Source organism: Atractosteus spatula, chromosome 16 (genome assembly GCF_055471065.1).
Source record: "Atractosteus spatula isolate fAtrSpa1 chromosome 16, fAtrSpa1.hap1, whole genome shotgun sequence".
Taxonomy (NCBI): Eukaryota; Metazoa; Chordata; class Actinopteri; order Semionotiformes; family Lepisosteidae; genus Atractosteus; species Atractosteus spatula.
Window position 1 is genome coordinate 17319892 of NC_142721.1, and position 25670 is coordinate 17345561.

Sequence of the window (25670 nt, forward strand, 5' to 3'; positions counted from 1 at the left end):
GTCGTGTCTCTACTCTAACGGCGTGTCAGTGCTCTAACGGCGTGTCTGTGTTCTAACGGCGTGTCTCTACTCTAACGGCGTGTCTGTGCTCTAACGACGTGTCTCTGCTCTAACGGCATGTGTGTGTTCTAACGGCGTGTCTGTGTTCTAACGGCGTGTCTGTGCTCTAACGACGTGTCTCTGCTCTAACGGCGTGTCAGTGCTCTAACGGCGTGTGTGTGCTCTAATGGCGTGTCTCTACTCTAACGGCGTGTCTGTGCTCTAACGGCGTGTCTGTGTTCTAACGTCGTGTCAGTGTTCTAACGGCGTGTCTGTGCTCTAACGAGTGTCTGTGCTCTAACGGCGTGTCTCTACTCTAACGGCGTGTCTGTGCTCTAACGGCGTGTCTGTGCTCTAACGACGTGTCTGTGCTCTAACGGCGTGTCTGTGCTCTAATGGCGTGTCTGTGCTCTAACGGCGTGTCTGTGCTCTAACGACGTGTCTGTGCTCTAACGGCGTGTCAGTGTTCTAACGTCGTGTCAGTGTTCTAACGGCGTGTCTGTGCTCTAACGGCGTGTGTGTGCTCTAACGGCGTGTCTGTGCTCTAACGACGTGTCTGTGCTCTAACGGCGTGTCAGTGTTCTAACGGCGTGTCAGTGTTCTAACGGCGTGTCTGTGCTCTAACGACGTGTCTGTGCTCTAACGGCGTGTCAGTGTTCTAACGGCGTGTCTCTGCTCTAACGACGTGTCTCTGCTCTAACGGCGTGTCAGTGCTCTAACGGCGTGTCTGTGCTCTAACGACGTGTCTCTGCTCTAACGGCGTGTCAGTGTTCTAACGGCGTGTCTCTGCTCTAACGGCGTGTCAGTGTTCTAACGGCGTGTCTCTGCTCTAACGGCGTGTCTCTACTCTAACGGCGTGTCAGTGTTCTAACGGCGTGTCTGTGCTCTAACGGCGTGTCAGTGTTCTAACGGCGTGTCTCTGCTCTAACGGCGTGTCTGTGCTCTAACGGCGTGTCTGTGCTCTAACGGCGTGTCAGTGTTCTAACGGCGTGTCTCTACTCTAACGGCGTGTCTGTGCTCTAACGGCATGTCTGTGTTCTAACGGCGTGTCTCTACTCTAACGGCGTGTCTGTGCTCTAACGACGTGTCTCTGCTCTAACGGCGTGTCTGTGTTCTAACGGCGTGTCTGTGCTCTAACGGCGTGTCTGTGCTCTAACGGCGTGTCTCTACTCTAACGTCGTGTCAGTGTTCTAACGGCGTGTCTGTGCTCTAACGGCGTGTCAGTGTTCTAACGACGTGTCTCTGCTCTAACGAGTGTCTGTGCTCTAACGGCGTGTCTGTGCTCTAACGGCGTGTCTGTGCTCTAACGGCGTGTCTCTGCTCTAACGGCGTGTCTGTGTTCTAACGGCGTGTCTCTACTCTAACGGCGTGTCTGTGCTCTAACGGCGTGTCTCTGCTCTAACGGCGTGTCTGTGTTCTAACGGCGTGTCTCTACTCTAACGGCGTGTCTGTGCTCTAACGGCGTGTCTGTGCTCTAACGGCGTGTCTGTGCTCTAACGGCGTGTCTGTGCTCTAACGGCGTGTCTGTGCTCTAACGGCGTGTCAGTGCTCTAACGGCGTGTCTGTGTTCTAACGGCGTGTCTGTGCTCTAACGGCGTGTCAGTGCTCTAACGGCGTGTCAGTGCTCTAACGGCGTGTCTGTGCTCTAACGGCGTGTCAGTGCTCTAACGGCGTGTCAGTGTTCTAACGGCGTGTCTGTGTTCTAACGGCGTGTCTCTGCTCTAACGGCGTGTCAGTGCTCTAACGGCGTGTCAGTGTTCTAACGGCCTGTCTTTGTTCTAACGGCGTGTCTGTGCTCTAACGGCGTGTCAGTGTTCTAACGGCGTGTCTGTGCTCTAACGGCGTGTCTGTGTTCTAACGGCGTGTCTGTGCTCTAACGGCGTGTCTCTACTCTAACGGCGTGTCTGTGTTCTAACGGCGTGTCTCTACTCTAACGGCGTGTCTGTGCTCTAACGGCGTGTCTGTGCTCTAACGGCGTGTCAGTGCTCTAACGGCGTGTCAGTGCTCTAACGGCGTGTCTGTGCTCTAACGGCGTGTCAGTGCTCTAACGGCGTGTCTGTGCTCTAACGGCGTGTCAGTGCTCTACAACGTGTCAGTGTTCTAACGGCGTGTCTGTGCTCTAACGCCGTGTCTGTGTTCTAACGGCGTGTCTCTGCTCTAACGGCGTGTCAGTGTTCTAACGGCGTGTCTGTGCTCTAACGGCGTGTCAGTGTTCTAACGGCGTGTCTGTGTTCTAACGGCGTGTCTGTGCTCTAACGGCGTGTCAGTGTTCTAACGGCGTGTCTGTGCTCTAACGGCGTGTCTGTGTTCTAACGGCGTGTCTGTGCTCTAACGGCGTGTCTCTACTCTAACGGCGTGTCTGTGTTCTAACGGCGTGTCTCTACTCTAACGGCGTGTCTGTGCTCTAACGGTGTGTCTGTGCTCTAACGGCGTGTCAGTGTTCTAACGGTGTGTCCGTGCTCTAACGGCGTGTCAGTGCTCTAACGGCGTGTCTCTACTCTAACGGCGTGTCTGTGTTCTAACGACGTGTCTCTGCTCTAACGGCGTGTCTCTGCTCTAACGGCGTGTCTGTGTTCTAACGACGTGTCAGTGCTCTAACGACGTGTCTGTGCTCTAACGGCGTGTCTCTGCTCTAACGGCGTGTCTGTGCTCTAACGGCGTGTCTGTGCTCTAACGGCGTGTCTGTGCTCTAACGGCGTGTCTGTGCTCTAACGGCGTGTCAGTGTTCTAACGGCGTGTCTGTGCTCTAACGGCGTGTCTGTGCTCTAACGGCGTGTCTCTGCTCTAACGAGTGTCTGTGCTCTAGCGGCGTGTCTCTACTCTAACGGCGTGTCTGTGCTCTAACGGCGTGTCTGTGCTCTAACGGCGTGTCAGTGCTCTAACGAGTGTCTCTGCTCTAACGAGTGTCTCTGCTCTAGCGGCGTGTCTCTACTCTAACGGCGTGTGTGTGCTCTAACGACGTGTCTCTGCTCTAACGAGTGTCTGTGCTCTAACGGCGTGTCTGTGCTCTAACGGCGTGTCTGTGCTCTAACGGCGTGTCAGTGTTCTAACGTCGTGTCTGTGTTCTAACGGCGTGTCAGTGTTCTAACGTCGTGTCTCTACTCTAACGGCGTGTCTGTGCTCTAACGACGTGTCTCTGCTCTAACGGCGTGTCTCTACTCTAACGGCGTGTCAGTGCTCTAACGTCGTGTCTGTGTTCTAACGGCGTGTCAGTGCTCTAACGGCGTGTCTGTGCTCTAACGGCGTGTCTCTGCTCTAACGGCGTGTCAGTGCTCTAACGGCGTGTCTGTGCTCTAACGGCATGTCTGTGTTCTAACGGCGTGTCTCTGCTCTAACGAGTGTCTGTGTTCTAACGGCTTGTCAGTGTTCTAACGGCGTGTCTGTGCTCTAACGGCGTGTCTCTGCTCTAACGGCGTGTCAGTGCTCTAACGGCGTGTCTGTGCTCTAACGGCGTGTCTGTGCTCTAACGGCGTGTCTGTGCCCTAACGTCGTGTCTGTGTTCTAACGGCGTGTCTGTGCTCTAACGTCGTGTCAGTGCTCTAACGGCGTGTCTGTGTTCTAACGGCGTGTCAGTGTTCTAACGACGTGTCAGTGCTCTAACGGCGTGTCTCTACTCTAACGGCGTGTCTGTGCTCTAACGGCGTGTCTGTGCTCTAACGGTGTTTCTGTGCTCTAACACTGTTTCTGTACCTCTGTCTCCAGGCTCCGTGTCTCTCAGTGTGCTCCTGGTCTCCCTAGCGGTCACAGTGTGCGCTGTTTGGCTGGTAGCCCTGTGTGGGATCTGCAGCTGGTGCCAACGCAAGCTGGTGAGTGAGAGGAGCAGCGCCACACCTTCACAAAGCCTCCACAGCCCCAGCTCTGTGCAGCACAGGAGCTCTGGGAACACTGGGAGGAGGAGGAGGACAGTAATGGGAGCAGTAATAGCTTTTAGCTATTTATCCAGCAGCTCTATCACCCTGCAGCTCCCAGCTGGCAGTCCACCGCAGCCCAGCAGTGTGAGCCTGGTCAGTACCTGGATGGGAGACTTCTGGGAAAGCTGAGGCTGCTGCTGGAAGAGGTGTGAGTGGGGCCAGCAGGGGTGGTCCTAATGCCCCAGTATAGTGACGGGGACACTTCAGTCCTTCAGATGAGACGTAAAACTGAGGTCCTGACTCTCTGTGGTCATTAATAATCCCAGGGCGTCTCTCGAGAGAGTAGGGGTGTTACCCCGGTGTCCTGGCCTAATTTCCCCCTGGCCTTTACCAGTCATGGCCTCCTAATAACCCCCCTCTCTGAACTGGCTCCATCACTCTGCTCTCCTCCCCACTGAGAGCTGGTGTGTGTGAGGGGACTGGAGCATCATCCAGGGGGGGCTGCACACTGGTGGGGGTGGAGGGGATCCCCATTACCTGTGAAGAGCTCTGAGTGGAGTGTCCAGAAAAGTGCTATATAAGTGTAAGGAATTATTATCATTGATAAGATTTTATAATTGTAATAATAGGCGCTCACACAGTAGTGGGAGCTGTAATAGGAGCTCACGGTAATAGGAGCTCTAACAGTAATAGGAGCTCACAGTAATAGGAGCTCACGGTAATAGGAGCTCTGACAGTAATAGGAGCTCACAGTAATAGGAGCTCTGACAGTAATGGGAGCAGTAATAGGAGCTCGCAGTAATAGGAGCTCACAGTAATAGGAGCTCACGGTAATAGGAGCTCTGACAGTAATGGGAGCAGTAATAGGAGCTCACAGTAATGGGAGCAGTAATAGGAGCTGTAATAGGAGCTCACAGTAATAGGAGCTCACAGTAATGGGAGCTGTAATAGGAGCTCACAGTAATGGGAGCAGTAATAGGAGCTCACAGTAATAGGAGCTCACAGTAAGGGGAGCAGTAATAGGAGCTCACAGTAATGGGAGCAGTAATAGGAGCTCACAGTAATAGGAGCTCACAGTAAGGGGAGCAGTAATAGGAGCTCACAGTAATGGGAGCAGTAATAGGAGCTCACAGTAATAGGAGCAGTAATAGGAGCTCACAGTAATGGGAGCAGTAATAGGAGCTAACAGTAATAGGAGCTCACAGTAATGGGAGCAGTAATAGGAGCTCACAGTAATGGGAGCAGTAATAGGAGCTGTAATAGGAGCTCACAGTAATAGGAGCTCACAGTAATGGGAGCTGTAATAGGAGCTCACAGTAATGGGAGCAGTAATAGGAGCTCACAGTAATAGGAGCTCACAGTAAGGGGGGCAGTAATAGGAGCTCACAGTAATGGGAGCAGTAATAGGAGCTAACAGTAATAGGAGCTCACAGTAATGGGAGCAGTAATAGGAGCTCTGACAGTAAGGGGAGCAGTAATAGGAGCTCACAGTAATAGGAGCTCAAAGTAATGGGAGCAGTAATAGGAGCCCACAGTAATGGGAGCTCACAGTAATAGGAGCTCACAGTAATGGGAGCAGTAATAGGAGCTCACAGTAATGGGAGTAGTAATAGGAGCTCACAATAATAGGAGCTCACAGTAATGGGAGCAGTAATAGGAGCTCACAGTAATGGGAGCAGTAATAGGAGCTCATAGTAATGGGAGCTCTGACAGTAAGGGGAGCAGTAATAGGAGCTCGCAGTAATGGGAGCTCTGACAGTAAGGGGAGCAGTAATGGGAGCTCTAAAACTCCTAGGAGGGAGACTAACAGGAGAGTAACGGGAGAGTAACGGGAGCAGTAGGGTGAACACAGCACCAGCTGTAATAGTCATACCAGCAGAGACTGGAGCCTCTTCCACAGGGGTCCTGCCTGCCTGTGGACAGGAGCCCTGCTCTCTCCTCTCCCGAGTAATTATCAGCGCCTGGGGGACTCTGGGACTGTGACCGTGTTTGTGGACTGTTTCAGGAGTCGTCGGGACCCTCAGAGGGACAGCAAGACCGTAAATCCCTTTTAAAGGTTCACCATGTTTTACCACGGTATCAGTAGAGATCAGCATGGCAGTGCACTGTGCCAGCATGGGAATCCAGGCCGGTCCCTGGGAGATGCATGGGAAAGAGAAAGCATGACCACAGCCAGCATGGGCACTCAACCCTGTGACTGAACACTGAGGCCTGGGCACACCGACACTGTACTGTACACTGGCACACCGATACTGTACTGTACACTGGCACACCAACACTGTCCTGCACATTGGTACACTGACACTGTCCTACTGATACTGTACTGCACACTGGCACAGCGATACTGTACTGTACACTGGCACACCGACACTGTCCTACGCTGGCACACCGATACTGTACTGTACACTGGCACACCGATACTTTACTGTACACTGGCACACTGACACTGTCCTACATTGGCACACCGATACTGTACTGTACACTGGCACACTGACACTGTCCTACACTAGCACACCAACACTGTCCTACACTGGCACACCGATACTGTACTGTACACTGGCACACCGATACTTTACTGTACACTGGCACACTGACACTGTCCTACACTAGCACACCGATACTGTACTGCACACTGGCACACCGATACTTTACTGTACACTGGCACACTGACACTGTCCTACTGATACTGTACTGCACACTGGCACAGCGATACTGTCCTGCACACTGGAACACCGACACTGTACTGCACACTGGCACACCGACACTGTACTGCACACTGGCACAGCGATACTGTCCTGCACACTGGAACACCGACACTGTACTGTACACTGGCACACCAACACTGTACATGGGCACACCAACACTGCACTGTACACAGGCACACAGACAATGTACTGCACACTGGCACATAAACACTGAACACTGGCACACAGACACCGATACTGTACTGCACACTGGCACAGCGATACTGTCCTGCACACTGGCACACCGACAATGTCCTGCACACTGGCACACTGGTACTATACTGCACACTGGCACACCGACACTGTACATGGGCACACCAACACTGCACTGTACACAGGCACACAGACAATGTACTGCACACTGGCACATAAACACTGTACACTGGCACACAGACACTGTACTGCACACAGACATTGTACTGCACACTGGCACATAAACACTGTACACTGGCACACCGACACTGTACTGCACACTGGCACAGAGACACTGTAGTGTACACTGCCACACCGATACTGTACTGCACACTTGCACACCGACACTGTACTACACACTGGCACGGCGATACTGTCCTGCACACTGGCACACAGACACTGTACTACACACTGGCACACAGAAACTACACTTGCACACACACTGTACTGTACACAGGCACATAGACAATGTACTACACACTGGCACACAGAAACTACACTTGCACACACACTGTACTGTACACAGGCACATAGACAATGTACTACACACTGGCACACAGAAACTACACTTGCACATACACTGTACTGTACACTGGCACACAGACTACTGTATAGTATACACTGATACACGGACACTGTACTGCACACTGGCACACAGACTGTACTGTAAACTGATATACAAATACTATACTTCACACCGGCACACAGAAACTGTACTGTACACTGGCACACAGACTATAGTATACACTGATACAGACACTGTACTACACACTGGCACACAGACTGTACTGTACACTGATACACAGACACTGTACTACACACTGGCACACAGACTGTACTGTACACTGATACACAGATACTGTACTGCACACTGGCACACAGACTATAGTATACACTGATACACAGACACTGTACTACACACTGGCACACAGACTGTACTGTACACTGATACACAAATACTGTACTGCACACTGGCACACAGACTATAGTATACACTGATACACAGACACTGTACTGCACACTGGCACACAGACTGTACTGTACACTGTTACACAGATACTATACTTCACACTGGCACACAGAAACTGTACACTTGTACACACACACACTGTACTGCACACTGGCACACAGACTATAGTATACACTGATACACAGACACTGTACTACACACTGGCACACAGAAACTACATTTGCACACAGACTGTACTGTACACTGATACATAAATACTGTACTTCACACTGGCACACAGAAACTGCACACTGGCACACAGACTGTACTGTACACTGATACACAGACACTGTACTGCACACTGGCACACAGACTGTACTGTACACTGATACACAAATACTATACTTCACACCGGCACACAGAAACTGTACTGTACACACACACACTGTACTGAACACTGGCACACAGACTGTACTGTACACTGATACACAGATACTGTACTGCACACTGGCACACAGACTGTACTGTACACTGATACACAGACACTGTACACAGGAACACAGAAACAGTGTAACAACACAATGACAGCGTGAAAAAGTATGATACAGTGACTGTGACACAGCACAATGATAGTAGGACACGTCAGACACTTGGTTCAGCATGGTAAAAGCATGGTGAAATCACTATAATAAGATGGTTGGTAAAGCATGGTGAAGAATGAGGTAAACCACAGTAAATACATAGTATACGCATGGTAAATATCTTTGAAGGTACTGTTTGCTACGGACTGTTTAACTTTTAATCTTTTGATCCAACGATTTGATAAAGGATTGGACTGCAATTAAGTAATGTTATCTCAAGATAGTCGGACTCTGTCCGAGAGGGAGACAGGAGTCTGATGAACTGGAAGGAGAGATAGAGAGGAGGGAGAGAGGAGTCTGTTGAACTGGAAGGATGGAGAGAGAGGAGGGAGAGAGGAGTCTGTTGAACTGGAAGGAGGGAGAGAGAGGAGGGAGAGAGGAGTCTGTTGAACTGGAAGGAGAGAGAGGAGGGAGAGAGGAGTCTGTTGAACTGGAAGGAGAGAGAGAGGAGGAGGGAGAGGGGAGTCTGTTGAACTGTGCCAGCAGCTCTATCACCCTGAAGCCCAGCAGGTGTGAGCCTGGTCAGTACCTGGATGGGAGACTCCTGGGAAAGCTGAGGCTGCTGCTGGAAGAGGTGTTAGTGGGGCCAGTAGGAGGCGCTCACCCTGAGGTCTGTGTGGGTCCTAATGCCCCAGTATAGTGACAGGGACACTATACTGTAAAAAGGCGCCGTCCTTCAGATGAGACATAAAGCTGAGGTCCTGACTCTCTGTGGTCATTAAAAGTCCCAGGGCGTCTCTCGAGAGAGAAGGGGTGTTACCCCGGCGTCCTGGCCAAATTTCCCCCTGACCTTTACCAGTCATGGCCTCCTAATAACCCCCCTCTCTGAACTGGCTTCATCACTCTGCTCTCCTCCCCACTGAGAGCTGGTGTGTGTGAGGGGACTGGAGCATCATCCAGGTGGGACTGCACACTGGTGGGGGTGGAGGGGATCCCCATTACCTGTGAAGAGCTCTGAGTGGAGTGTCCAGAAAAGTGCTATATAAATGTGAGGAATGTTATTAATTATTAATTATAATTGAAAGGAGAGAGATGAGTCTGATGAACTAAATGTATTAATGAGGGAGATAAAATCAATCAGACACTTTTACAGACGATGGAGAGATGAGATGAGATGAGAAGAGATGAGGAAGGAGGATGAAGACAGAAAGAAATGGATTGCAGACAGTAAGAGAGGATGAAGAGAGAGGCTGTGTCGCTAGGGTGTGAGTCAGCTGGATCACACACACCTGTCAAGCAGAAGCAACACACTCCTCTCTCTGCACACATCGTTAGAGGACAACTTAATCACCAGCAACACACTGACACACACTCCGATACACACAGACACACTCACTTACACACACGCTGATACACATACTGACACACGCATTGATACACTGATACACTGACACACACACTGATACACTGATACACACACTGACACCTACTGATGCACTGACACACACTGACGTACTGATACGCACAGTGACGCACACTGACACACTGAGACATATTGATACACTGAGACACACACACTGATACACTGACACACACACTGACATACTGATACACACAGTGACACACACAGACACAGACATATATTGATACACTGACACATACACACACTGAGACTAACACAGAGACACTGAGACGCACACAGAGACACTGAGACACACACACTGACACTGAGACATATATTGATATACTGACACATACACACACTGACACACTGAGACACACACGCTGAGACACACACTGACACAGAGACATATATTGATATACTGACACACAGAGACACTGAGACACACACACTGACATACATAATGATACACTGAGACACACACTGACATACATACAGAGACACTGAGACACACACACTGACGCAGAAGGAGAGAAATACACTCGCACACTGCCATCGATGCACACTGATGTCGCTCAGCAATCCCAATTAAGCTCACTTAGCTAATTAACCAAAGATCTCCATAATCTGAAAAGAGGATGAGAGGCTTGAGAGTCTGTAATTCAGAACAAACAAACACAGCTGTTGTGACAGAAAAGGGTCGGGGCTCAGGGCTGTTCGCCTCCTGCCAGCTCCCTGCGGAGCCCGAGACTGTCTGAGCTGAGCCCTGCTGAGAAGTTCAGTGAGTTAGACAGAAGCTGGAGAGGGGGACCTGCTGGGCTCGGTCATCAGCACCCTAGACAGCTCCAGGAGCACCTCTGGACAGTGCTCTGTCTGCTGTGTCTCCAGTGAATGGACGGTGTGTCCTGGCTCTGTTCCCAGTGAATGGACAGTGTGTCCTGGCTCTGTCTGCAGTGAATGGACAGTGTGTCCTGGCTCTGTCCCCAGTGAATGGACAGTGTTTCCTGGCTCTGTCTGCAGTGAATGGACAGTGTGTCCTGGCTCTGTCCACAGTGAATGGGCAGTGTTTCCTGGCTCTGTCCCCATTGAATGGACAGTGTGTCCTGGCTCTGTCCCCAGTGAATGGACAGTGTGTCCTGGCTCTGTCCTCAGTGAATGGACAGTGTTTCCTGGCTCTGTCCTCAGTGAATGGACAGTCTGGCTCTGTTTGACTCTCCTCTCCTCCCTCTCTCTCCCTCCTCTCCTTCTCTGTTCCTAAAGATTTTATGATGTTTTAAATTATAGATGAGCTGTTCCTGAATGCCTGTTCCTGCCTGTCAGAAACAGCACTTGAGAAATCTTTACTCACTGATTCTCTGACTGCTGCGTCTCTGTGTGTGTCAGTGTGTGTGTGTGTGTGGATATCTTTCAGTGTGTCAGTGTGTGTGTGGATATCTTTCAGTGTGTCTATGTGTGTGTGGATATCTTTCAGTGTGTGTCAGTGTGTCTGTGGATATCTTTCAGTGTGTCAGTGTGTGTGTGGATATCTTTCAGTGTGTCTGTGTGTGGATATCTTTCAGTGTGTCTGTGTGTGTGTGGATATCTTTCAGTGTGTGTCAGTGTGTCTGTGTGTGTGGATATCTTTCAGTGTGTCTGTGTGTGGATATCTTTCAGTGTGTCAGTGTGTGTGTGGATATCTTTCAGTGTGTCTGTGGATATCCTTTAGTGTGTCTGTGTGTGTAGATATCTTTCAGTGTGTGTCAGTGTGTCTGTGGATATCTTTCAGTGTGTCAGTGTGTGTGGATATCTTTCAGTGTGTCTGTGTGTCTGTGGATATCTTTCAGTGTTAGTGTGTGTGTGGATATCTTTCAGTGCGTGTCAGTGTGTGTGTGGATATCTTTCAGTGTGTCAGTGTGTGTGTGGATATCTTTCAGTGTGTGTCAGTGTGTGTGTGTGGATATCTTTCAGTGTGTGTCAGTGTGTTTGTAGATATCTTTCAGTCTGTCAGTGTGTGTGTGGATATCTTTCAGTGTGTCTGTGTGTGTGTGGATATCTTTCAGTGTGTGTCAGTGTGTCTGTGTGTGTGGATATCTTTCAGTGTGTCTGTGGATATCCTTTAGTGTGTCTGTGTGTGTAGATATCTTTCAGTGTGTGTCAGTGTGTCTGTGGATATCTTTCAGCGTGTCAGTGTGTGTGGATATCTTTCAGTGTGTCAGTGTGTGTGGATATCTTTCAGTGTGTCTGTGGATATCTTTCAGTGTGTCTGTGTGTGTGGATATCTTTCACTGTGTCTGTGTGTGTGGATATCTTTCAGTGCGTGTCAGTGTGTGTGTGGATATCTTTCAGTGTGTCAATGTGTGTGTGGATATCTTTCAGTGTGTCTGTGGATATCTTTCAGTGTTAGTGTGTGTGTGGATATCTTTCAGTGTGTCAATGAATATTTTTAAGTGTATGTGTGAATATCTTTCAGTGTGTGTGTGAATTGTCCTTCAGTGTGTCTATAAATATCTTTCAGTATGCATGTGTTTCTCAGTGAGTTTGTGTGTGTGTCAGTGGGTTTATGTGTGTGTCTCAGTGGGTTTATGTGTGTCTCAGTGGGTTTGTGTGCGTGTCTGTGAGTTTCTGTGTGGCTCAGTGGGTTTGTGTGTATCTCAGTGGGTTTGTGTGTCAGTGTGTGGCTCAGTGGGTTTGTGTGTATCTCAGCGAGTTTGTGTCTGTCTCAGTATGCATGTGACGTCAGTGTGTCAGTCTGAGTGTGTCCGCGTGTGTTTTAAACTAACTCAGCCATAACCTTTTCCTTTCCCTTAACAACTCTCTCTCCTTCCTCCTCCCTTCTCAATTCAATTCAAGATTCTTTATTGGCATGACCAATGAATAAGCATATACATTTAGCATAAAATCTACAGACATTTACAATACAGACACATCATAATACATTTACATACAAACATATGGAGCATTATATAATATGTAATGTAATTCACACTGTATTATTATTATTGAGAGACAGGCTCACTGTATTATTATGCAGGAATTAGCAGGAATGTTGGAACAGTCTGCAGCTCCTGGTATCACACTACACAACACAGAAATCAAGTTCCTGCTCTCTGCAGATGACCTGGTCCTGCTGTCGCCCACAGAACAGGGGCTGCAGCAGAGCCTGGCACTGCTGGAGCAGTACTGTCAGACCTGGGCACTGCCAGCCCATCTGGACCCAGAACAGGGGCTGCAGCAGAACCTGGCACTGCTGGAGCAGTACTGTCAGACCTGGGCGCTGACAGTCAATCTGGACAAGACCAGAGTTATGGTTTTCCAGAAGAAAGCCTATGTGTTATACAGTATGTAAATACCTGATGATGTTTGCAATATAAATGTCTTTAATTGTGTTAATTGTATCTGCTTCAGGAACACTATAATTCATAAGTCATGTCACTAAAGCTAATTGAATTTGAATTTGAGTCAGTATGTATTTGTCTCATAGAGTCTTGTTCCACACTCCCACAGCCTTTGTGTAAAGAAGTGACTCTTTTTCTCAGTTTTAAATGCCATGTAGGTTCAACCAGTGTCCTTTGATTCTTGTTTCACTGTTGAGTCTGAGTCCACTAACCTGACTTTGTTGGTGTCTTAGGATTTTGAATATTTGTGTCAGTTTCATCTTTTATCTTTTATGTTCATGACTAAAGAGATTCAGATCCTTCAGTGTGTCACTGTAGTACAGTTCTTTGAGCCCAGGAATGTATCTGGTTACTAGTTGTAGCCAATACTTTAATACTCAATTTATTACTTCTCTCCTCCCCTTCTTCTCTCTCTCCTCTCTCTCCTCCCTCTCTCTCTCCTCTCTCTCCTCTCCCCTCCTTCTCTCTCTCCTCCCTCTCTCTCTTCCCACTCTCTCTCCTCTCTCTCCTCTCCCCTCCTTCTCTCTCTCCTCTCTCTCTCTCGTCTCTCTCCTCTCTCTCCTCTCTCTCCCCTCCTTCTCTCTCTCCTCCCTCTCTCTCTCTCGTCTCTCTCCTCTCTCTCCTCTCTCTCTCCCCTCCTTCTCTCTCTTCTCCCTCTCTCTCTCTCATCTCTCTCCTCTCTCTCCTCTCTCTCTCCCCTCCTTCTCTCTCTCCTCCCTCTCTCTCTCTCCTCCCTCTATCTCTCATCTCTCTCCCCTCTCTCTCTCTCCTCCCTCTCTCTCTCTCGTCTCTCTCCTCTCTCTCCTCTCTCTCTCCTCCTTCTCTCTCTCCTCCCTCTCTCTCTCGTCTCTCTCCTCTCTCTCCTCTCTCTCTCCTCCTTCTCTCTCTCCTCCCTCTCTCTCTCGTCTCTCTCCTCTCTCTCCTCTCTCTTTCTCTCCCCTCCTTCTCTCTCTCCTCCCTCTATCTCTCATCTCTCTCCTCTCTCTCCTCTCTCTCCTCTCTCTCTCTCCTCCCTCTCTCTCTCTCGTCTCTCTCCTCTCTCTCCTCTCTCTCTCCTCCTTCTCTCTCTCCTCCCTCTCTCTCTCTCGTCTCTCTCCTCTCTCTCCTCTCTCTTTCTCTCCCCTCCTTCTCTCTCTCCTCCCTCTCTCTGTCTCGTCTCTCTCCTCTCTCTCAGGGGAAGAGGTATAAGCCCAGCTTGGAGACAGCAGGGACCCCAGACTCCACTCGTGGCCGTGGGGAGAAGAAAGCCATCAAGTAGGTGCTGTAGAGGGGGACGGGGTGTGGGTGCCCCAAAACATACAGGCAAATGAGAGAGACCCCCCCACCAAGTCTGGGGACACTTGACCTCATTAACGTGAGATTGCACCTCCAGCTTATCACAACTGCTCCAAACTTCACAGAGCAAACAAGAATGGTACCCCGAAGTCTTTTCATAAGACCATAAGTGATAGGAGAATAGTGTGCCCCATTATCTCCATCAGAAGATCAGTAGTGACTGCACTGGCCAAGGACCTGTCCTTCCTGTCCAGCCTGCAGGCCAGTGGCCAGTCAGCACCAGAGTCAGAGTCTCAGTCTGAACAGCACCAGTAAGCTGATACAAACCAGCAGTACTGGTACACAACAGCACACCAGCAGGGTGTCATTATAAACCAGTAGGGTGTCATTATGACCAGCAGTGTGTTATTATGAACAAGCAGGGTATCCTTATACACCAGCAGTGTGTCATTATGAATGAGTAGTGTGTCATTATGAACCAGCAGTGTGTCATTATAGACCAGCAGTGTGTCATTTTGAACCAGCAGTGTGTCATTATACACCAGCAGTGTGTCATTATGAATGAGTAGTGTGTCATTATGAACCAGTAGTGTGTCATTATACACCCGCAGTGTGTCATTATACACCAGCAGTGTGTCCTTATGAACCAGCAGTGTGTCATTATACACCAGCAGTGTGTCATTATGAACCAGTAGTGTGTCATTATAAACCAGCAGTGTGTCATTATACACCCGCAGTGTGTCATTATAAACCAGCAGTGTGTCATTATACACCCGCAATGTGTCATTATAAACCAGCAGTGTGTCATTATACACCCGCAGTGTGTCATTATACACCAGCAGTGTGTCATTATGAATGAGTAGTGTGTCATTATACACCATCAGTGTGTCATTATGAACCAGTAGTGTGTCATTATAAACCAGCAGCGTGTCATTATGACCAGCAGGGTGTCATTATACACCAGCAGGATGACATTATACACCACCAGAGTGTCGTTATGACCAGCAGGGTGTCATTATGAACCAGCAGTGTGTCATTATACACCTGCAGTGTGTCATTATGAATGAGTAGTGTGTCATTATACACCATCAGTGTGTCATTATGAACCAGTAGTGTGTCATTATACACCATCAGTGTGTCATTATGAACCAGTAGTGTGTCATTATACACCAGCAGGGTGTCATTATGAACCAGCAGTGTGCCATTATGAACCAGCAGTGTGCCATTATGACCAGCAGGGTGTCATTATGAACCAGCAGTGTGCCATTATGACCAGCAGGGTGTCATTATGAACCATCAGGGTGCATCTATGACCAGCAGGGTGTCACTATAGACCAGCAGGGTGTCATTATGACCAGCAGGGTGTCATTATGAACCAGCAGGGTGCCTCTATGACCAGCAGGGTGTCACTATAGACCAGCAGGGTGCCTGTCTGGCCTCTCTGGGCTGCAGCAGGGACCCTGTGATGTTGCACAAGCTGCAGCTCAGACCCCACCCCAGGGTGATGAAGTAACCAGGGCAGAGCGCCAAGTGTGCTGTTGGCATGGTCCCGGTTCTGGTTCTGGTTTCTCGTGTCGTGGATGGATGTCCTGTGGGCTCTCTCGTCCTCTCCCTCTCTCCCTCTCTCCCTCCCTCCCTCTCTAATCTGTTCATTCTCCTTCCCTCCCGAACACAGCGCCGCGTCTGGCCCGCTCCGGCCTGCCTCAGCCCGGGATTCTGCTGGACCTCCGGTTCACTGCCCTGTCCTTCCTCTCTCCCCCTCTCTCTCTCTCTCTCGCTGTCTCTCGCTCCTGGTCGTCACGGTGTCTCTGTGCTGCAGCCTGTTAACCGCCTGGTGCTCTCCTGGTGTTTACATGTTGTTTAACTGCTTTTCCTCCTCTGGTGTGGCCGTTTCCTGTCTGCTGTGTTGTCACTCCATCCTTTCTCCTTCCTCAACAGGCGCTGCTGTGATCTGCTCTGTGTGTGTGTCTGGGATTTACTCTTCTGTTCTTCAGAAGCTGCCCCACCCCTGCACACCCCCTCTAATTGTTTTTTACCCCCAGCACAAGATAGACACACAGATCTGCTACAAGGGGGTGGGATTCTGCCCCTCCTCAGTCTATCTCTGCTGCTTCTTTCTCTCTCTGGTCCCTGTTGTGAAAACGGGGGTCACCACCCCACCTGACTGGGAGGGGCTGCTTCATTGACCCCGCCCCCGCCTCGACACAGCCACTCCCTCTTCTGGAGCAAGCCCCTCCCCTGGCTCAAGCCCCTCCCATCGGCCACAGGACAATCCCATACTTTCCAGACCTGCCACTCCCCCAGCCCATAGACTCCGCCCTGTATTGGGCCAAGAAAGCTCCTGCCCCTCATTAGACAACCCCGCCCCCTTCCCTTCCACGCCCACCCCCCAAAGCCACACCCCTTTCTGTATAACCTCCGTGGCCGACCCCCCCCGGCTGGCTGAAGCCCCTCCCTGCGCGGGGCCGGCCCCGCCCCCGGGCCGCTGTGATTGGTGTGTTGCTCTGACGTGTCTCTCTCTCTGGCGCAGTGATCTAGACAGAGACTTTTGGAATAACAATGACAGCACAGTGCAGCAGAAATGGAGCTCCTACCCCCCCAAGGAGTTTGTTCTTAACATGTCTCCCTATGCCCCATACGGAGATCCGCGCCTCACGCTCAAGTGAGTCTGGGTGGTGTGCTGGTAAGAGACGTCTCGCTGCGCAGGGCTGTACCGAAGGGGGGGCACCGCGCTGTCCCTCACCCCCAGACCCCGGTGTGGCGCACAGGCTGGCCTGCCATACAGACACCGAGCCCCACACGGACACGCAGCTCGGCACCGCCGAAGCTTCTGAGGGAGCCGCAGGACACAGCCGGGACAGGGAGGGACAGCAGTGTGTTCAGTCAAGACAGTGATGGACAGCAGCGTGTCCAGTCAGGACAGGGAGGGCCAGCAGTGTGTCCAGTCAGGACAGGGAGGGCCAGCAGCATGTCCAGTCTGGACAGGGAAGGACAGCAGTGTGTCCACTCTGGACAGGGAGAGACAGCAGTGTGTCCAGTCTGGACAGGGAGGGACAGCAGTGTGTCCAGTCAGGACAGGGAAGGACAGCAGTGTGTCCAGTCAGGACAGGGAGGGACAGCAGTGTGTCCAGTCAGGATAGGGAGGGCCAGCAGTGTGTCCAGTCAAGACAGTGAGGGCCAGCAGTGTGTCCAGTCAGTATACTGAGAGACAGCAGTGTGTCCAGTCAGTACATGGAGAGACAGCAGTGTGTCCAGTCAGTACACTGAGACACAGCAGTGTGTCCAGTCAGGACAGTGAGGGCCAGCAGTGTGTCCAGTCAGTATACTGAGAGACAGCAGTGTGTCCCGTCAGTCCAGTGAGACCCAGCAGTGTGTCCAGTCAGTACACTGAGAGACAGCAGTGTGTCCAGTCAGTCCAGTGAGGACCAGCAGCTCCAGCACTACTGTCTGTCTGGCAGGTGCTGTTCTGACTCAGATGCGCTGTGGACAGTGTCCATCTGTGTCCGAGCTGCTGCTGACACTGTGTACGACCCCAGTTCCTTCACACCAGAAGAGTACAGCTGACACAACACCCTCACCCGGGCCTGTATACCAGGACACAGCCTCTGTGACCCAACACCCCCAAACACCCCCAAGCACCCCCACTTTGCCCCATCTTCCCTACAGCCCTGCCTAGCTCTCACTGTCCCCACAACCCCACTTTCTCACTGACCCCATCCCCCCCCGAACTCTGACCTTTCCCCTCCAGCCCATGGGGTGCAAAACCATGGAGACGGACAACCCTCGTTAACCCTCCTCCCCCCACATCCCCCCCCCCCTTCCCCGGCACGCACACCACCCCCGCACGACCCTGCATCACCGCCACTAAACTAACCAGTCACCCCTCAATTAACTCCCTCGTTAAGCAATTAGCGCCCGCTCGCCCCCCCTCAGTGCGCCACAGAGGGTTGCCCGTTGTGAGTGGGCAAGGCGCGGTCTGCTGTGTGGCACTGTGTCGGTCTCGCTGAGCTCCGCTTCACTCTCGGTCTGGCAGTGCTCCAGCCTGAAAATGACGCCTCTCCTGTTTGATTTCTCTCTGTTGCTGTTCTTGCTGTTGTTGTCCCTGTTGTTGTGAAAATGTCGTGGTTCTGGTGTAACGCTGTGGGTGGAGGAGTAGTTTTGCACACGCCAGGCAGCAGGCAGGAAACCGGCAGAGCACACTCCCTCTGTACAGCAGTCTGATCTGCTCCAGGTGTGACAGTGCAGTCAGACTCCCTCTGTACAGCAGTCTGATCTGCTCCAGGTGTGACAGTGCAGTCAGACTCCCTCTGTACAGCAGTCTGATCTGCTCCAGGTGTGACAGTGCAATCAGTCATACTCCCTCTGTACAGCAGTCTGATCCACTTCAGGTGTGACAGTGCAGTCAGACTCCCTCTGTACAGCAGTCTGATCTGCTCCAGGTGTGACAGTGCAGTCAGACTCCCTCTGTACAGCAGTCTGATCTGCTCCAGGTGTGACAGTGCAATCAGTCATACTCCCTCTGTACAGCAGTCTGATCCACTTCAGGTGTGACAGTGCAGTCAGTCAGACTCCCTCTGTACAGCAGTCTGATCTGCTCCAGGTGTGACAGTGCAGTCAGACTCCCTCTGTACAGCAGTCTGATCTGCTCCAGGTGTGACAGTGCAGTCAGACTCCCTCTGTACAGCAGTCTGATCTGCTCCAGGTGTGACAGTGCAGTCAGACTCCCTCTGTACAGCAGTCTGATCTGCTCCAGGTGTGACAGTGCAGTCAGACTCCCTCTGTACAGCAGTCTGATCTGCTCCAGGTGTGACAGTGCAGTCAGACTCCCTCTGTACAGCAGTCTGATCTGCTCCAGGTGTGACAGTGCAATCAGTCATACTCCCTCTGTACAGCAGTCTGATCCACTTCAGGTGTGACAGTGCAGTCAGTCAGACTCCCTCTGTACAGCAGTCTGATCCGCTTCAGGTGTGACAGTGCAGTCAGTCAGACTCCCTCTGTACAAGTCTGATCCACTCCAGGTGTGACAGTGCAGTCAGTCAGACTCCCTCTGTACAGCAGTCTGATCCACTCCAGGTGTGACAGTCCTGTCAGACTCCCAGCACACAGCAGTCTGATCCACTCCAGGTGTGACAGTGCAACCAGTCAGACTCCCAGTGCACAGCAGTCTGATCCACTCCAGGTCTGATAGTGCAGCCAGTCAGACTCCCAGTGCACAGCAGTCTGATCCACTCCAGGTCTGATAGTGCAGTCAGTCAGACTCCCAGCACACAGCAGTCTGATCCACTCCAGGTGTGACTGTGCTGTCAGACTCCCAGCATGCAGCAGTCTGATCCACTCCAGGTGTGACGTGCTGTCAGACTCCCACTGTACAGCAGTCTGATCCACTTCAAGTGTGACAGTGCTGTCAGACTCCCAGTGTGAAGCAGTCTGATCCACTCCAGGTGTGACAGTGCAGTCAGTCAGACTCCCAGTGCACAACAGTCTGATCTGCTCCAGGTGTGACAGTGCAGTCAGACTCCAAATGGACAGCAGTCCGATCCGCTCCAAGTGTAACAGTGCTGTCAATCAGATTCCCAGTGCTCAGCAGTCTGATCTGCTCCAGGTGTGACAGTGCTGTCAGACTCCCAGTGCATAGCAGTCTGATCTGCTTCAAGTTTACTAGGCTCAAGGCATCTCTCCACACTGTTCTGATGAAACTCAGAAAGGATGTTGAGTATGAGTGGGTGAACTTTCTCAATACAACATTTGGTACAATGGTGGCTTGGTAGTTAGCACTGCTGCCTGATAGACAGACATTCTAGCCTGCATTACCCTCAGTGTGGAGTCTGTGTGCTATCCTCAGGGCCACCTGGCTGTTTCGGTGATGTAGTGTCTCTAAATTTTGTGTTTGGATATGAATTTGTTTTGGAAGCCAACATGATCTCAACATGACCACAACACAAGACCACCACAACAACTACACAACCTCAACACAACCAACCAAGACTGGCTTAACAACTACACAATGTCAACAAGACCAACACAACCTCTACACAACCTCAACATGACCAACACAACACTACACAACCTCAACATGAAAAGCACAAGACCAGCACACCAACTACACAACCTCAACAAGACCAACACAATCTCTACACAACCTCAACATGACCCACACAATCTCTACAACCTCAACATGACCAAAACAAGACCAGCACAACTACACACCTTCATCATAACCAACACAAGACTAACACAACCTCACCTAGACAGCAACACAAGACCAACACAACCTCAACATGACCAACACAAGACCAGCACAACCTCAACATGACCACAACACAACCAACACAAGACCAACATACCAGCTACACAACCTCAACAAGACCACAACACAAGACCAGCACGCAGGCCGGCTGCCGACTCTCACCCCCAGCGTTACAGCTACACAGCGACACGGTTCCTCTTCCTGCTGCTGTTCGGAGCATCATGGGAATGCCTCTGGTCGGCTTGTTCTCCCAGCATGCTCTGCCCCCCGTGCTGTGCTGTCTGTGCTCTGACTGTCCGACTCTGGAAACTGCTGACCTCCTTCTCTCTCTCTCTCGCTGCCCCCTGCCCCCCTCCCTCTCTCCCCCTCTCAGTGGGTCGGTGCCGGGGGGGCAGCGGGGGGCGCTGGGGGGGGACAGGGAGGGGGGTCGCCCCGGGGAGGGGGGGCCGCGGCGCAGCGACAGCTCGAAGAGCGTGACGTCGGGCGGAGGGAAGATGGGGAGATGGCAGACTGTGCAGAGCCACCTGCACTCCGGCACCCTGAGGCCCAGCAAGTGAGTGACACACAGAGTGAGAGGGGGTCTGTGTCAGTGTGTCAGTAACACACGAGGTGTGTGTGTCAGTGTGTCAGTACACACGAGGTGTGTGTGTCAGTGTGTCAGTAACACACGAGGTGTGTGTGTCAGTGTGTCAGTACACATGAGGTGTGTGTGTCAGTGTGTCAGTGTCTCAGTAACACACGAGGTGTGTGTGTCAGTGTGTCAGTGTGTCAGTACACACGAGATGTGTGTGTGTCAGTGTGTCAGTAACACACGAGATGTGTGTGTCAGTGTGTCAGTAACACATGGTGTGAGTGTGTCAGTGTGTTGTGTGTCAGTGTGTAAGTAACACACAAGGTGTGTGTCAGTGTGTTGTGTGTCAGTAACACACAAGGTGTGTGTGTCAGTGTGTTGTGTGTCAGTGTGTAAGTAACACACAAGGTGTGTGTCAGTGTGTTGTGTCAGTAACACACAAGGTGTGTGTGTCAGTTTGTTGTGTGTCAGTGTGTCAGTAATACATGAGGTGTGTGTGTAAGTGTGTTGTGTGTCAGTGTCTTGTGTGTCAGTAACACATGAGGTGTGTGTGTCAGTGTGTCAGTAACACACGAGGTGTGTGTCTCAGTGTCTTGTGTGTCAGTGTGTCAGTAACACACAAGGTGTGTGTGTTGGTGTGTCAGTGTATCAGTAACACTCAAGGTGCTTGTCAGTGTGCCAGTAACACACGAGGTGTGTGTGTCAGTGTGTTGTGTGTCAGTGTGTCAGTAACACACAAGATGTGTGTGTCAATGTGTTGTGTCTCAGTGTGTCAGTAACACATGAGGTGTGTGTGTCAGTGTGTTGTGTGTCAGTAACACACGAGGTGTGTGTGTCAGTGTGTTGTGTGTCAGTGTGTCAGTAACACACAAGATGTGTGTGTCAGTGTATTGTGTGTCAGTAACACACGAGGTGTGTGTGTGTGTCAGTGTGTCAGGTAACACACGAGAAGTGTGTGTCAGTGTGTGGTGTGTCAGTAACACACCAGGTGTGTGTGTCAGTGTGTCAGTAACACATAAGATGTGTGTCAGTGTGTAGTGTGTAGTGTGTAGTGTGTAGTGTGTTGTGTGTCAGTGTGTCAGTAACACATGAGGTGTGTGTGTTCTGTGTCAGTGTGTCAGTAACACATGGTGTGTGTGTCAGTGTGTTGTCTATCAGTGTGTCAGTAACACACGAGGTGTGTGTGTCAGTATGTCAGTAACACACGAGGTGTATGTGTTCGTGTGTCAGTGTGTCAGTAACACATGAGATTTGTGTATCAGTGTGTGTCAGTAACACATGAGGTGTGTGTCAGTGTGTTGTGTGTCAGTAACACATGAGGTGTGTGTGTCAGTGTGGTGTGTGTCAGTAACACATGGTGTGAGTGTGTCAGTGTGTTGTGTGTCACTGTGTCAGTAGCACATGAGGTGTGTGTGTCAGTGTGTTGTGTGTCAGTAACACACAAGGCGTGTGTGTCAGTGTGTTGTGTGTCAGTAACACACGAGGTGTGTGTGTCAGTGTGTCAGTAACACATGGTGTGAGTGTGTCAGTGTGTTGTGAGTCAGTGTGTCAGTAACACACAAGGTGTGTGTGTCAGTGTGTTGTAAGTCAGTAACACACGAGGTGTGTGTCTGTGTGCTGTGTGTCAATGTGCCAGTAACACACAAGGTGTGTGTGTCAGTGTGTTGTGAGTCAGTAACACAATAGATAAGTGTGTCAGTGTGTTGTATGTCAGTGTGTTAGTAACACACAAGGTGTGTGTTCTGTGTCAGTGTGTTAGTAACACATGGTGTGTGTGTCAGTGTGTTGTCTATCAGTGTGTCAGTAACACACGAGGTGTGTTGTGTGTCAGTGTGTCAGTAACACACGAGATTTGTGTGTCAGTGTGTTGTGTGTCAATGTGTCAGTAACCACTAGGTGTGTGCCTCAGTGTGCTGTGTGTCAGTGTGTCAAAAACACACAAGGTGTGTGTCTGTCAGTGTGTTCTGTGTCAGTGTGTCAGTAACACATGGTGTGTGTGTCAGTGTGTTGTCTATCAGTGTGTCAGTAACACACGAGGTGTGTGTGTGTCAGTGTGTCAATAACACGCAAGGTGTGTGTGTCAGTGTGTCAGTAACACACGAGGTATGTGTGTCAGTGTCTTGTTTGTCAGTAACACAAGAGGTGTGTGTCAGTGTCTTGTGTGTCAGTAACACACAAGGTGTGTGTGTCAATGTGTTGTGTGTCAGTTTTTCACGAGGTGTGCTTCAGTGTGCTGTTTGTCAGTGGTCAGCAACACACGAGGTGTGTGTGTCAGTGTGTTGTGTGTCAGTTTTTCAGTAACACACGAGGTGTGTCAGTGTGTTGTGTGTCAGTGTTTCGGTAACACACAAGGTGTGTGTGTCAGTGTTTCGGAAACACACGAGGTGTGTGTGTCAGTGTGTTGTGTGTCAGTGTGTTGTAGCAGGATGCAGACACACTTCAGCGCCTCTCTCAGACCTGTGACAGAGCCACACTCTCAGACTGACATACTGCAGTGTTGCCACACTAATTGTGTCACAGCCAGTCTGTAATTGAGCAGTAATTGTGCCGTTATTACGGGGTGATTAGTTAGTAATTAGGACAGAGTTAATGGAGCAGATTAATCAAGTGATTTTGCTCTCTCAGGACCCATTTCTGCCCCTGTCCTTCCTCCTGTCCTCTCCCGGTCCCCCTGCTCTCCAGGGCTGGGTGTAATTTTAGATCTTCAGCGAGAGCATAGTCTCCTTCCTCTCTCCTGCTCCTCCTCTTGCCAAATGAAACTGAAATATCTGTGATGTGAGGGGCACCTGCCCTCCCTCCATCCCCATGACAGTGCCAGTGGGCAGAGCAGTGCCAGTGGGCAGAGCAGTTTGCGAGACAGGCAGAGGAAGAGGAGGGGAGAGAGAGGGAGAGGAGTGGAGAGAGGAAGAGGAGGAGAGAAAGGGAGAGGAGTGGAGAGAGGAAGAGGAGGAGAGAAAGGGAGGGGAGAGAGAGGGAGAGGAGTGGACAGAGGGAGACGGAGAGGGGTATGTTTAGAGTTGTGTAGAGTTGTATTGTGTAGAGCTGTGTACAGTTGTGCAGAGCTGTACAGAGTTGTGTACTATTGTGTAGAGTTGTGTAGAGCTGTGTAGTGTTGTATTGTACAGAGCTGTGTAGAGTTGTGTACTGTTGTGTAGAGCTGTGTACTTTTGTGTAGAGCTGTGCAGAGCTGTGTAGTGTTGTATTGTGCAGAGCTGTGTAGAGTCGTGCAGAGCTGTATAGTGTTGAGCAGAGCTGTCGAGTTGTGCAGAGCTGTGTAGTGTTGTGCAGAGCTGTATAGTGTAGTGTTGTGCTGAGCTGTGTAGTGTTGTATTGTGCACAGCTGTGTAGTGTTGAGCAGAGCTGTGTCGAGTTGTGCAGAGCTGTGTAGTGTTGTGCAGGTCTGTGTCGAGTTGTGCAGAGCTGTATAGTGTAGTGTTGTGCAGAGCTGTGTCGAGTTGTGCAGAGCTGTGCAGAGCTGTGCAGTGTTGTATTGTGCAGAGCTGTGCAGTGTTGTATTGTGCAGAGCTGTGTCGAGTTGTGCGGAGCTGTGTAGTGTTGTATTGTGCAGAGCTGTGTCGAGTTGTGCAGAGCTGTGCAGAGCTGTGCAGTGTTGTATTGTGCAGAGCTGTGTAGTGTTGTATTGTGCAGAGCTGTGCAGTGTTGTATTGTGCAGAGCTGTGTCAAGTTGTGCAGAGCTGTGCAGAGCTGTGTAGTGTTGTATTGTGCAGAGCTGTGTCGAGTTGTGCAGAGCTGTGCGGAGCTGTGTAGTGTTGTATTGTGCAGAGCTGTGTCGAGTTGTGCAGAGCTGTGCAGAGCTGTGCAGTGTTGTATTGTGCAGAGCTGTGCAGTGTTGTATTGTGCAGAGCTGTGTCGAGTTGTGCAGAGCTGTGCAGAGCTGTGTAGTGTTGTATTGTGCAGAGCTGTGTCGAGTTGTGCAGAGCTGTGCGGAGCTGTGCAGTGTTGTATTGTGCAGAGCTGTGCAGTGTTGTATTGTGCAGAGCTGTGTCGAGTTGTGCAGAGCTGTGTAGTGTTGTATTGTGCAGAGCTGTGTCGAGTTGTGCAGAGCTGTGCGGAGCTGTGCAGTGTTGTATTGTGCAGAGCTGTGTGGTGTTGTATTGTGCAGAGCTGTGTCGAGTTGTGCAGAGCTGTGCAGTGTTGTATTGTGCAGAGCTGTGTCGAGTTGTGCAGAGCTGTGCAGAGCTGTGCAGTGTTGTATTGTGCAGAGCTGTGTCGAGTTGTGCAGAGCTGTGCAAAGCTGTGCAGTGTTGTATTGTGCAGAGCTGTGCGGAGCTGTGCAGTGTTGTATTGTGCAGAGCTGTGCAAAGCTGTGCAGTGTTGTATTGTGCAGAGCTGTGCGGAGCTGTGCAGTGTTGTATTGTGCAGAGCTGTGCAGTGTTGTATTGTGCAGAGCTGTGTCGAGCTGTGCAGAGCTGTGCAGTGTTGTA

The 25670-nt window shown here is 50.7% G+C and overlaps 1 protein-coding gene across 1 annotated transcript in view; it reads left to right on the plus strand.

The window, feature by feature from the left end:
* Positions 1-25670, plus strand: part of LOC148819706 (uncharacterized) — a 104966-nt gene that overhangs the window by 52148 nt on the left and 27148 nt on the right. The window contains exons 7-11 of the mRNA XM_088935222.1: positions 3742-3845; positions 5896-5946; positions 14307-14386; positions 16938-17069; positions 21028-21207. Coding sequence (XP_088791348.1) covers positions 3742-3845; positions 5896-5946; positions 14307-14386; positions 16938-17069; positions 21028-21207 — 547 coding nt within the window. The remainder of the gene's footprint in view (positions 1-3741; positions 3846-5895; positions 5947-14306; positions 14387-16937; positions 17070-21027; positions 21208-25670) is intronic.